General features: G+C 36.2%; 1 protein-coding gene across 6 annotated transcripts in view; it reads left to right on the top strand.

The window, feature by feature from the left end:
- epb41l5 (erythrocyte membrane protein band 4.1 like 5) overlaps nucleotides 1–14,315 on the top strand; it is a 51,389-nt gene that overhangs the window by 34,313 nt on the left and 2,761 nt on the right. For 2 of the 6 annotated variants that reach the window (XM_058786930.1, XM_058786926.1), the window contains exons 17-25: nucleotides 1,792–1,937; nucleotides 4,226–4,317; nucleotides 7,860–7,988; nucleotides 8,192–8,256; nucleotides 9,401–9,520; nucleotides 11,752–11,833; nucleotides 13,502–13,579; nucleotides 13,738–13,797; nucleotides 14,187–14,314. In XM_058786930.1, coding sequence (XP_058642913.1) covers nucleotides 1,792–1,937; nucleotides 4,226–4,317; nucleotides 7,860–7,988; nucleotides 8,192–8,256; nucleotides 9,401–9,520; nucleotides 11,752–11,833; nucleotides 13,502–13,579; nucleotides 13,738–13,797; nucleotides 14,187–14,314 — 900 coding nt within the window. Of the gene's footprint in view, nucleotides 1–1,791; nucleotides 1,938–4,225; nucleotides 4,318–7,859; nucleotides 7,989–8,191; nucleotides 8,257–9,397; nucleotides 9,521–11,751; nucleotides 11,834–13,501; nucleotides 13,580–13,737; nucleotides 13,798–14,186; nucleotide 14,315 lie in introns of all 6 variants that reach the window. The other 4 variants (XM_058786929.1, XM_058786925.1, XM_058786928.1 and 1 more) reach the window with 3 other exon arrangements.

Genomic DNA, 14,315 nt, shown 5'->3' with positions numbered 1-14,315 from the left:
AAGTCTTCCCCTCGTTTTGTCCTTCCCCTCTGAGACTGAAACCAGCCAGAGAGATGAGATAACCTTCATGGGAGAAGCCTGAAATCCTCACTGTGGCTGTATTTTAAATTAGAATGATTTGGTCATTGTTTAACCAGCTTTGTCACCCAGGAAATATCCTGTTGACATTTATTTTGGCTATGTATTTGACATTTAAGTTATGCCTTAATCATCATAACCACACTTTTACTTGATTTTTTATTTATTTATTTTTTTTAGGCTTAAGGTCCTTGCACACTGAGTCCGAAATTTCCGTATGCGTTTTTCGTATTTTTCTGTATTTTTCTGTATTTTTCCGATTTGTCATCCTTTCCTATCAAAATGCTTACTACAGATGCGAAAACCTGGTCCGATTTTTTTTTTTTTTTTTTTTTTTTTTTTAACATTTTTATGACTGACGAAAGTTTCGGAGGCAGTGTGCAAACGTGATTGACAAACGTGAGGTCGTATTTATTTTTCAACGTGCGAAAATTTTTGACTCAGTGTGCAATAGCCTTTACTATACATTTAAAACCTTTCCACAAATAGGGTACAAAGTAGGGCATTAAACTCTCAAAAATGAAGTATTTTTAGTGAAAGGATGTACATGAATTTTAAAAGATGTTGTTTGTTTTTCAAGAGGACAAGCTAAATATTAACATGAGATTTTATTTTATTTTAACAATAAACATTTATAAATAAATACTAAAACACCAAAGTGGGCAACAGTCCTACCTAACTATTTCATATAAATCTAAAAATACATTTCCTTGTTTGTGGTAAGTGCCATTATAATTATATATCTTATTTCAGTATATCTTTGTGTGATCGTAATGATCTGATTATTGAATTGTCATGAGTTCTCATTTGGTTATTTGGGCAATTAAACATTTTTATCCAGCTGACAATGTGTAGTGCAGTATACACTGTTTTTAGATTTGTCTACAGTACTATAACCAAAGGACATATGCGTCTTACATGGCTTTAAGACGTTTGATTAAAATGAACAAACAGAAGCAACTCCCCATTGCATGTTTCAGTTTCTCTTGAGGTTTTTACTGTACATTTCTGTAAATCACAAACTTTGTCATGTCTTAAGGTGAAATTGTTTTATTTTACTTGGTTTATACAGACACTGAATACTAGAAAGTGCAAAGTGGTTTTAGTCAGCATGGCAAGGAGTGACGTGTCCATTATTAAGCCTCTTTGAAAGTCAATCTCATTCTAGTCATTTATGGAATGTGACTCTGTTCCCTCCCTCATTTTACTCAGGAAGGGAAGGAATACATTGCTTTTTGTGATTCTAGTACAGGCATTACTAATGTGCGTGTGTGTGGTCTTTTAATCTAGATCTAGTGGAATGTGTGTGGTCAGTTGGAATATGACTGTTAGATAATGGTTCCGTTCCTTTTCTGTTCTTCAGTAATGACCGTCTCTACTCACTTTTGATTGTAAAGACTTGATTATGCCGTTAGGGTTGTGCAATACATCGGATATAGAAATGCATATTCATTGCCCAACCATCGCCCCAACACCCATCTGCTTTTGAGTACACTATCTTTTAGTTTTTTGAAGTTTGACTTGTCACATATTTGAAATGTGATACTGTGCTATTGCATAGCTGTAACTTGAGTCTTGGCCCGGCCTCAAGCATTTTTGTCCAGGTGAGTCACATTTGTCATATATCTACCAATGTGGACCCTGTTTGAGCAGCGTATACAGGGTTACATCCTGTAATTGACAGATGGTAATTAACCCTTTCATCCTTCACAGCATGCCCTTGGTGACTGACCTCTTGGAGACGTGCGTAGATGAGGTTCTTCGAGCCCCAGTTCCCATGGCGACAGCAGAAGAAGTGGGACCAGGTGCTGCTTATGCCACTGCCAGCACAGCCACAGAGGAGACCCTCTCTCTTACCGGTGAGTTAATACATCGCAGACACAGTGGGATGCACTGGCAGAAATTTTGGACAGTGTTTGTCTTGCATAATTTTTTTGGTCATAATTACATTTTGTTCACAACAATTATAAAAAAAAATTTACATCCAAACTATTTTATAATATACTTTATAAATGTTATACATGTGTTTTTGTAACCTGGCACAGAAAAAGAGTTTGTTTTAACTGGTAAAAAGTAAACACTAATATTGTATGCTTCAAGAATACTCCACTTCAGAATAATAAATAAAACCTGTATTGGCTAGTACCAATCCCAAATACACTACCATTCAAAGGTTTGGAGGCAGTAAGATTTTTTTAATTAATTTTTTTTTTTTTTGTTTAAGAAATTAATACTTTTATTTAGCAAGGAGGCTGTAAATCAGGGGTCACCAAACTTGATCCTGGAGGGCCGGTGTCCTCCAGAGTATAGCTCCAACTTGCCTCAACACACCTGCAGGGAAGTTTCAAGTATACCTAGTATGAGCTTGATTAGCTGCTTCAGGTGTGTTTAATCAGGGTTGGAGCTGAACTCTGCAGGACACTGGCCCTCCAGGACTGTGTCTGGTGACCCCTGCTTTAAATGAATCAAAGATGACTTAAGGAATTTCATCAAAGATTCATTAAAGAATCCTGTAAAAATGTAATACTTATTAGGCAGCACAACTGTTTTGCATCACAGGAATAAATTACATTTTAAAATATATTCAAATAGAGAACAGTTGTTTTTAAATGGTAATAATATTTACTAATAAAGTAATAAAGTCGTGGCCTAATGGTTAGAGAGTCGGACTCGTAATCCAAAGGTTGCGAGTTCGAGTCTCGGGCCAGCAGGGATTGTAGGTGCCCTTGAGCAAGGCACCGAACCCCCAACTGCTCCCCGGGCGCCGCAGCATAAATGGCTGCCCACTGCTCCGGGTGTGTGTTCACGGTGTGTGTGTGTGTGTTCACTGCTGTGTGTGTGTGCACGTTGGATGGGTTAAATGCAGAGCACAAATTCCGAGTATGGGTCACCATACTTGGATGTATGTCACTTCACTTCACTTCACTTCACTATTTCACAACAGTGCTGATTTTACTTGGTTTTGATCACATAAATGCAGTTTTGTTGAACATAAGAGACTTTAAAAACATTTTTATTAATGTTACTGACCATTTCTTTTGAATGGTAGAGTATATTGAGTATATAAATGTATATATGAAGAGTTCATTTTTATTTATTTGTTTTTTTCAGAAATCACGTTTTTTTTTTGTTTGTTTATTGCGCAATTCCAAGTAATATCAATCAAACTGCAGTTATGTTGTTTTGATTAAGTAATAATAACTTAAACAAATACAGGTAATTTACAAAATTAAAGTTCATTGAAAGTATGTTTTCTTTTACATATTAAAAGTTTGTTTTATAGCAAAAGCAGATAACAGATAAACATGTTTTAGAGTTTTAAAAAACACACATTTAATCTTTGTAATCTCCTCATATGACAATGTAGATGCCTGACAAACGTTGTTGTTGTTGTGATCATAAACTGTATGGATGTGATTACACGCAATACGGGAGCTTTTCCCTCACCATTGTAACGTGTTGCTTTTGCAAGGCTCCGTGAAAACGTTTCAGCTTTTATTTTCCTTTTTTGCCCTGAAGAAGATATCGCAGGTTCATCAAGTTCGTCGAAATTATCCATCCTCGATCACTTTTAGTCAGCTTTGACGAAACTCCTCTCAGCTAGCACGTCTTTTCAAAGTGAAAGTAGCCTTGTCACCTGACCTGAATACAGTGTGCTGATTTGCTAAAATGGGCTTCTGTTCAAAAACAACAAGGGCGCTTGTCGGCTTCTGCAGTAAAACGTGAACTCGCGATGTCTTGAAAGTGGACAATACCGACTTTTTTTGACAAAACGTGTTTAGGGTTCAGATCACGCTATATGTGAAGAATAATACACGGCAATCAGCTCTTTTTTTTTTTTTTTAAGTGGCGTTTATCGTTTTTTTGCAAATGAACTCTTCATATTTAAATTAATTATCTTTTTTTATTTAAAATAATAAATTAACATCTACATGTTTTTATGAAACAAAGTACAGCTTGCATTATTTTACTTAATATATTATTTGATTATTGTCTGTATAGTTATGGTATTTTCATATCTATTGTATGATGTGATTATCCCCAGAGTGAACATGTTTTAATCCCCGCACATGCAGATGTGTTTCCATCTGTCTTGTCTGACCTCTCATTGTTTAATGATGCTCACTGAATCTGTTCTCATCCACAGAGGCTGCAGCTAGGCTCAAGCAACTAGAGATTGAAAACACTCCAGTATCTGCTCCAGCCAGAACAAACGTCAACCTCAACATGAACAACCAGGTCAGTTCAGCCATCCGGAAGCCCCACACACACACAAGGAGAACAAAGCTTCTTATAAATGGTGTTTTTGCAATATGTCCCCCCTCCACACACCGCATCTTATTAAAGCTTGACATAAACTTTAAATACAAGGAGCAGAGATTGTGTTGGCTGCTGTGCCACTCTAACCTCAGGATGTACTTTTAAATTTAAATGCGAATAGGGAAGGTGATTACTCATGCTATTACAGCAGTCATTGATCTCTATATCTTTTCCAGCTCAGTGCCATTTAAGGTATTATGCTATAAAGAGCTGATGATTATTTCAGCCTGCCCTAGTGAAAAATAAATATACTTAATTTTATTTAAAATATATTTATTTCATGATAAGTATACTAAAAATAGATTGACATGTTTATACTAACTGAAAATACATTCTAAATGTAGTTATTTCGTCAAGCACAAACTTGGTGTACTACAAATTCATTTGTAAAATACTATACTTTTTACAAATGCATATATTCATTCATTCATCTTTAAGAAAGTACACTGGCTAGGTTCTTAATTCCATCTACAACATGTCTGAAACTTGTTAAAAGTGATTTTCACACATTCATACCCATTTAAAATAAATGGACAGAACCTTTGAAAGAGGACACCACTTCATAAGTCCAATGACATGTCCATGCTCACTCAGCTAACAACTAGTATCGATAAGGGATGAATGAAGCAACTCATCTTATGGTCCTGTCGCTGTATGAAGGCCATATAATGTAAGTCTGTGGAGATAAATTATTAATATTACATCATTAAGTAAACAAGGCCGCTGTATGAGTTCTCACCTAAGACTATGGTACAAGAGACAATATCACATTCTCTGTATTGATATTTGTTTGTTCCTTCACCCCTTAAAAGTGTCTTAAGTATTTTAATAATACGATTTTAACATCAACCTAAATATAAGATTTTTCATGCGCTCTGCATTTCACCAACAAGACTCACCAGGTATTTCAAATCTGAGAATGATGAGATTATTTTAAGATGATGCTGTGTAATTTTTTTTTTAAGATGAGACTTTATTTTTGGGCATGTCAAAGAAAATGTGAGGTATGAATTGAAACATCCAGTATGTTTCTGCTAACAGGTGCTGTAAGGGCAGAGTTTCCAAACACAACATTTGCATACAGCACAAATGTAACGGTGGAGAATTTGCAAATAAAACAATTTAATTTGTTAAATATTGAAGTAATACTTCAGTAATTTATTTTAGCTGAATCCTTTGTTGACCTGTTATGATTAAATGCACAATACAATACAATACACTATTTCAGTTCTAATTGTTGAGTATAGAAATAGTTTAGATTAAAAAAAAAAATGTGAGTTGCAAATAATTATAATAATTCATAATGATGCAGAACTTTGTATAGTTATGAACTTTACCTCTTCAATAATTTAACCACACTTCAAAAAGTGCTTTTCACAATTTTTCATGGTTGCAAAGCAGCTTTACATACATATGTGACCCTGGAGCACAAATCCAGTCATAAGTAGCACAGGTATATTTGTAGTAATAGCCAAAAATACATAATATGGGTCAAAATTATCGATTTTTCTTTTATGCCAAAAATCATTAGGATATTAAGGTAAGATCACGTTCCGTGAAGATATTTTGTAAATTTCCTACCGTGAATGTATATAAACTTAATTTTGATTAGTGATATGCATTGCTAAGGACTTCATTTGGACAACTTTAAAGGCGATTTTCTCAATAATTGGATTTTTTTTTGCACCCTCAGTTTCCAGATTTTCAAATAGTTGTATATTAGCCAAATATTGTCCTATCGTAACAAACCATACATGGAAAGCTTATTTTAAAAAGTTGACCCTTATGCCTGGTTTTGTGATCCATGGTCACACATAGAAAGTAGTTATAAAATTAAAGATATGTGAACAACATTATAGTCATGGATTTGAACTTGATCAGTAGGTTTATTACTTTAGTAGTATATTCCCAATACACTCCAGTGCACCTGTACCAACACACTTTTTTCCATTAATAGTTCTTTAATGTCCATACTAACAACGACAATTTTGCACTTGGAAATGTGGACTGCAGCTCTCTAGGCTGTCAAAATATTATGAATTATTAAACAAATTATTAATATTATCCTATACAGGCCATTTCACGTTTATTTCAACGCACCGCTTACTGTGCCTATATTAAGACTTTTCAGTGATTCGCAGTCTTTAAGTCCATACATCTTGTGCTGTCATTGATGGGGAAAAAACTGTTTACTTATAGTAGTATTTGTAACCGTATAGAAAGACTACAAAGTAACCAGTGTTTACCACAGCGCATCTCTGCTTTGGTGGCGCATCTGGTAAAGCGAGCGCACGTGTGTGGCAGCAACCCGGGTTCGAATCCAGTCCGCAGTGTTTCCTTCAGCCAATGTTCAAATGTCTGTGCCCAATGTACCACTGATGTTCTCTGGATAATTAAGTTGACTGGTATGCTGGGGGTGTTAGTAAAAGGCAATTTCTTATGCTGAGCCCTTATTTATGAAGGTTAATTTATTGCATTAGAAGCACACAATAATTGTGCCATTAGCACACTTCAAGTTTACTTGGAATGCCATTGCAATGCATTTTAAAGTCACTAAAAGTAAGGGATAGTATGACCTCAGTTTGTTATTAGTATAATATCAATGTATGTTCAACACTCTTACAGTGTAATTGAATTGCAATTATAATGTTACCAAAATACATTTAAAGTTTATGCTGAATGAATTCTGCATTTCAAAAATTAAATAAAAGTGTAGATATTTAAAGTGTACTTAAGTATACTTGGAATAGTTCCACTTTAGCACAAATAAGTATATTTAATACAACTTTAGTTGAACTTCAGCACTGCTTTTGCACAACTAAAATGCATTTAGGAAAAAATTAGTTGTTCCAATTTAGCAGACTTTAAGTATACCAATTTATATCTATAGTTCTTATCTATAATTTATATGTATAGAGAAAGAACATTCAATTCACGGGCAACAGCTCTGGTGGACATTCCTGCAGTCAGCATGCCAATTGCACGCTCCCTCAAAACTTGTGACATCTGTGGCATTGTGCTGTGTGATAAAACTGCACATTTTAGAGTGGCCTTTTATTGTGGCCAGCCTAAGGCACACCTGTGCAATAATCATGCTGTCTAATCAGCATCTTGATATGCCACACCTGTGAGGTGGATGGAGTATCTCGGCAAAGGAGAAGTGCTCACTAACACAGATTTAGACAGATTTGTGAACAATATTTGGGAGAAATAGGCCTTTTGTGTACATAGAAAAAGTCTTAGATCTTTGAGTTCAGCTCATGAAAAATGAGGGCGAAAACATATATTTTTGCAAAAACAAAAGTGTTTGTTCAGTGTATTTAGTTATACTGAAGTACATACAAATAAATTGGACTTAAGTATACTATTTTCACTAGGGTGGACTGTTTATTTAAGCAAAGAGACCGAAACACAGTGCAAACAAATTCATAATCAGAACACATGCTTTGGTTTGTGTGCAGGAGGAAGTGGCGAAACTGACAGAGAAAAGTTTGAATAGCGTGGGCAGTAGTCCTGTCCTGAACCAGCTCACATGTCCTGAGGAACTCAAGAGCAACATCCTGAAAGCTCAGGCAGAGGCAGCGCTCAAGGTATTCAACCATTGTTTATAGGCCCCTTTTACACGTCATATAAATATTCATCTCCACTCGGGCTGCTTGTCTTCCTCAAAGGAAGAGTGTCTGATTTAATGTCTACATACATAGTTTACAACCTCAACGTGTTTATGTCAGGTACTCTGAAAATGATGCATAAAGTTCTTGTATGTTTTGTAAATATTCATCTCTTTGTTTAGGATTCTAGAGATGAGCTTGGACTGACTCCAGACAAGAACTGTAACCTGCAGGAGGCAGCAACCAGGTATGATGTACACTATATTGCCAAAAGTTTTGGGACACCCCCTTCTAATGAACAGGCTTGACTACTTTAGTCATTTCTATGAGTACAAATCTTAGGGTGTATTCACACCAGGAGAGTCTGCTAATTCTACTAGTTTGGTCCACACCTGAGTGTGATTGCTCTATTCACACCTGCCCAAATGATCTGCACCAAAGGGGCAAACAAACTCTAGTTCGATTCAGTCGAACCAAACAAGACAGGTGTGAATACACCCTTAATGTTAAAGCATATAATGATATTCTAGGGAATTGTGTGCTTCTAATTTTATGGCAACAGTTTGGACAGAACCCTTTTCTATTCTAACATGACACTGCCTCTGTGTATAAGGCAAGGTTCAAAAAGAAATGATTGATTCATTCAGTGTATAAGAACTTGCCTGATCTGCAGAAAGCCAAGTCCTAATCCAAGCTGAACACCTCTGGTGCTGGTGCGACTTTAAATGCAGACCTTGAGCCAAAAACTCATCACCAAACCCCAATGACTTGTACATACACTATATGGACAAAAGTATCGGGACACCCCCTTCTTTAGAACAGAAAAAGGCAATAACAAAACCGTGGCAACAATGATGGAAACATAATTCATGTATTTAAAAAATTGTATTTCCATCTCTGTTGCAACAGTTTTGAAAGTGTTTAAAATGACTGTACTACAGTTTTTGGCTCAAGGTCTGCATTTAAAGTCACACCAGAGGTGTTCGGCTGGGATTAGGACTTGGTTTTCTGCAGACCAGTCAAGTTCTTATACACTGACTGAATCAATCTTTTAAAAAAAAAAATGTTTAACCTTGCCTTATACACAGAGGCAGTGTCGTGTTAGAATAGAAAAGGGTTCCGTCCAAACTGTTGCTATAAAATTAGAAGCACACAATTCCCTAGAATATCATTATATGCTTGAACATTGAGATTTGTATTCATGGAAATGACTAAAGTAGTCAAACATGTTCATTAGAAGGGGTGTCCATTACTTTTGGCAATATAGTGTATTTGTCTTGCTGTAACAGTTGGGCACAAACATTTACATTGTTATATAGTTATTTAAAATGATATTTTAATAATGAAAAAATGTGAATGGTGGGTGGTAATGCCTGTCTTTCTCTTAGCAGACTGATGGGTCGTGGGCGTATGGGCAGCACATCCTCTCTGCCAGTGAGTGGGAGAGCGGAGCGCCAGGAGTCCTGGGACCTGCTCAAGCAGCCCGGCCTGCTGCCCTGCTCTACCAGCAGGTGAGACCACAGCACGCAAAACCTACTCCAAGTACAGTGAGAAGATTGTACTACAAAGAAGAATTGCTTTGTTTGAGTGTGTGGATTAAGACACAGTAGGGCCATGTGAGTGAGCCTGTGGGCCTGTAATCCTCCTGAGACGGAGTCTGAGGCAGTGGAGCACAAGCAGGCAGGCAGAAACTGGGGCACACCCAGATTAAAGGGGCCACCTGGTCCTCCCATCAACAAGCCAGGACTTGTTTTATTTCTTTTGTACAGTATATGATCTTACACGTCCATTCAAAAAAGAGTTTTTTTTTTTCCCTTTTATTCAGCAAGAACTCATAAATTGATGAGAGGGACAGTAAATACATTTTAACTGTTAAAAAGATTTTTATTTCAAATAAATGCTATTCTTTTAAATAATAAATGGACAAAAATTTTAAGCAGCACAAATGTTTAAGATGTTTGTTACAGTTAGAATTAAATATTTTATGCTGTTGTTGTTATTTTTTTGTAGGATTAAACCAAATAATATATCCTGCCATATCTGTCCTGTCCTGTTCACTCCAAACTTTTGGAAAAATTTTCAAAAATTATTGCAATAAGTAAATTAAACAAAACAAGCCTTTATTTTGACCCTTTTTGTTTCATTGCGACATTGAATTTTACATTATTGTGTGAGAATTTGTGCGAAAAACAATACAATGCTACAATGTTACAAAAGTTTCAGCATTGATGACTAAAAGTAATAAGATGCTTCTTGAGCTCTAATTCAGCATATTAGAATGATTTCTGAAGGATCATGTGACACTGAAGCCTTGAGTAATGACTGCTGATAATTCAGCTTTCCCATCACAGTAATAATGGCTCCTGAAATATACATTTTGCACTTTAAAATATTAAAATGGTAATATAATAATAATTTGCAAGAATAGTTTGTAATAATATTTTGCAATATTATTGTTTTTACTGTATTTTTATTCAAATAAATGCAGCCTTGGTAATCACGACAGACTTTCTGACCCTTTTCAACAGTAGTGTACGTTACCTACTGAGAATTTTTCCAAAGAGGTAGAACAAATTTGTGCACTTCTGTGACCTAAAAGCTAGACTGAGATGCTTCGGTTGCTACTTTAAAATAAATTATAAATTATTTTATTTTTCTAATTGACAGCATTTCACAGATCATGTCCATGTCCTAGTATTGAGGCCAGAACATTCCTTAATATAGCCTGTGATTAAAAGCTCACTGTTGCCATCTAGTGTCAACTGTTGATATGTAATTACAGATGGGTCATATGGCTGTGGTCTGCCTGGAAACATGTTCTTATGTAACCACATGTACTCAAGCCACAGATTGACAGCACGATTAGCTGTGTACACTGACCTGCAAATGTTCAGCTCTGATAGTCACACGATAAAATAAACATATGTCAAATGAGTGCCTTAATGTGTAAATTAAATTTAAATTTTTTTTTTTTTTTTTCAGTTTAACATCACATTTACAATTTAGATGTCTGTAGAAACATTATGTGACTGATGGTTAAAATTATATACAATATGAAAATTAGGTATTATGGAAAGGAACCAAAGATTAAATTATAATTCACTACTATTGCCTACATCAGATGCTCAATTTGTAGACACCAAAATTATGGGTTTGATTCACGGGGAACAGACACACTGGCAAAATCAGCTGCCAAATGTGTAAATAATTTGTACCTTTACAATGGTACACATTTTGTCAGGACTCTCTGGAAGGCTGCTCCGTTCTGATGGGAAGCTGTCCGAATGCGCGCACACACACACACAAACCCATAATCAACAGTAATCACAAAGTGACCCCAAGTCATTTCCTCAAACACTTCATAAGAGGTGTTCATAAGGTTTCATTCAAGGGTGAACATTGTGATTTCCTGTGTGATTTCCTTTGAATGAACACTAATGAATAGCTTGAGAGGTGCTTTGAAATGCTCAAAGGTTTTCAATGTCTTTGTGCTCATTTCCAGTGCTCAAAATCAAAAGGTTTGTGTCCAGAGCTCTTCTCAGACATGCTTCATCACTATTGAAAAGATCTGAATACTATTTTTTTTTTTTTTGGTCAGGAAAGAGGGACAAGAACATTTTCATCCACAGCTACAGCCACCATTGTTTTATCATATATAGCAGCTTCAAGATTCAGTCAGGAAAAAAGACTTGAAGTGCATTTGTTCATGAAAGTGCTCATTCAATTAATTGTCTGTCCTCAGCCTGGAAGAGAACGCAGATGACTTCATCTCTTCTGTGCCGCTTCTGTCATCAGATCCAGTGAATGAAGCCCAGTCATCCAAGGTAACCAAGAAGTGGCTTAATGTCATTCCAGCTGCTGGCACACTGTAACAAGAGTCCACAGCAGCTGTCAATATATACACCATCATTTACTCACTCACCACTGAAACATGCTCTCCTTTATAGGGAAAATAAATCCAGCACAACATCACTTTTATTTTCTTTGGCTGTCAAACATTCATAATAGTGTGTTGAGGTTTTGCTGTTTACTCAGTGGTTCATCAGGATTGTCAATAGAGTGCTGCAGGCATGACAACCCCTAGTTAACATCCCCCTAGTTCCCTTGACAAAAAGCCAAGAGGAATTTTTCCCTTGGCTTTTGGATTATTGCAGAAGGATATGTGACCAATACATTTGTATTGTATTGAAATGTTTATCATGGTAATCCTCATAAATGACCACAAATTTTGTAAATTTTGAAGCCTAAATACAATTGCCAAAAGTAAAAAGCTAAAGTTAGGCTATGAACAAACTACACCAACACTATGCAACAGTTAAAAATTTAAACGTGGGGAAGTTTACAAGATTGTGTCTATAAGCACAAGAAGGCTATAAAAGCAGACTCCTGAGTAGATTAGATTTCTTGCTTTGCATGAGGATGTTTAATGTCCATGACAACCTCTGTAGTCCCGTTTAGCTACTTGTTAGCAGCTGCCTTTTTCAAGACGCATAAAAGCTTTAAAAAAAATCACAAGTGGTTTATTACTGAATTTATTGTGTTGTAGAGTAAAACGTGGTTGACCTTTTGTTAACCATACACCTTACTTCAGGCATATAACCAAAACCCCATTGACTTAGGGATGATGGAACTCAAAGTGCACTTATTTCCGTGTTTCAGTATTTATGCTGCCCTCACGTGCTATCGGAAATTTCCTATTTCCCACTTATGAAGTCGTGATTACGAGCTTGTCGTATTCAAGTGCTTTAATGTCGGAAAGATTAAAATGTAGCATACCATTGGTTGACAATCATATAAACATTCACCGCACTATACATGCAGTTTGCTGACAATTCTGGAATTTCGTTCAAATACATGCTTATTTCACTGCTTTTAAAATATACAATATGCTTCACATGATCATTCATATCTAGCCTATAAATACACTACTTTAGCGACAAGACAAAAGGATGTAGTTGTTGTGAGAACAGCATTGACAGCAGCAATGGTTGTCCCCTCCACCATGTTTAAAGTTTATGACCCGCCCAACTCGGAAACTCGGGTATCAAAATTATTTCTGAATTTCTCAGTAGTAAATACGACTTGAGAGGCCATTTATGTCCAATTTCCGATTAGGAAACTAGGAAACTCGTATTTACGATAATTCCTATAGCACGTGAAGGCAGCATTATTCCTGCAACACAAAACTATTATGACTATAATATTAAGTTAATGAAACCATCAAAAAAAAAAAAAAAAAAAATCATAATAGAAACTTGATGGTCGGTTCTTTGGACTTGGGACACTTTGCATTCACCTCACAATGCCACATTTACTATTTACATATATTTTTATCCATTTATGTTAAATATTAAAGGTTTTTGTTTTCAAATAATTACAAAAGCATCACTTTTTGTGATGTCTTGCCGGCATTGACAGGAAATGCAGATCTAGTCATTGAATGTGCTTTTGGTTGGCTTACGCTTTAGAGCATGTGGCTTTTTACAATTCAGGTCAAAGTTCAGGATCCTGAGCCGCTGACAGCCCCTCAGACTGATAACCTGATAGACTTCACAGACCCCATCCCTGTAGTAAGTGCAGCACTGCAGCTCACGATATGCTTGTAATGCTTGTAGTAAGCAAACGTTTGGCTCTATAATTGACTATGGCACAATAATGCCTGTTCTCTCTAGGTGTTTTTACATCGTTGAAGTATTAATATTCTATTAAAATATTTGATTTGACACAGATGCCAGCTCCCAAACCCACAATCACTCCTCGATGGATCATTCCAGCTTCAACACCTACAGTGAGCTGACCTCTTTAATCATTTTGATGAAGATATTACATGCAAATCAAATCTGATAATGGATTGACTGAATACTCTGAATATGATACATTTAGTATGATTTAACAGTACCTCCAACTGACTGTAGAGTTTAGACTCCAGACACAGATCCATGCATCACTGTAGAAGAACAGCAACTTTATCTAAGCGGATGCCTCTTCATATTTCTCTGTAGATGCACTCTGTAGATTTATAGATTTAGAAGAAGCTTTCATATTGCAGTAGATGATGTTGACTCACTATCAAGCCGCATGTTCAGTGGAGTGTACATTTTCATTACCCTCACTTCTCACATCTCTAGTAGTTGATTTAGTGACTGACTGTCCCCCTGCTTCCTCTCTCGCCTCTAGCAGTCTGGCACCTTTACTAACGGCCTCCTTGACTGTACAGCAAAGATGTCATCATCTCACCATCCTGAAGGGGCTGCTATTTCCTCACTCCCCCATCTCTCTCACGCTCACAATGTGGTTGCCACAAGG

The sequence above is a fragment of the Onychostoma macrolepis genome, chromosome 09 (assembly GCF_012432095.1).
Source record: "Onychostoma macrolepis isolate SWU-2019 chromosome 09, ASM1243209v1, whole genome shotgun sequence".
Classification (NCBI taxonomy): domain Eukaryota; kingdom Metazoa; phylum Chordata; class Actinopteri; order Cypriniformes; family Cyprinidae; genus Onychostoma; species Onychostoma macrolepis.
Note: the sequence above shows the minus strand (reverse complement) of the source record. Positions and strands in the feature narration are given on the sequence as shown.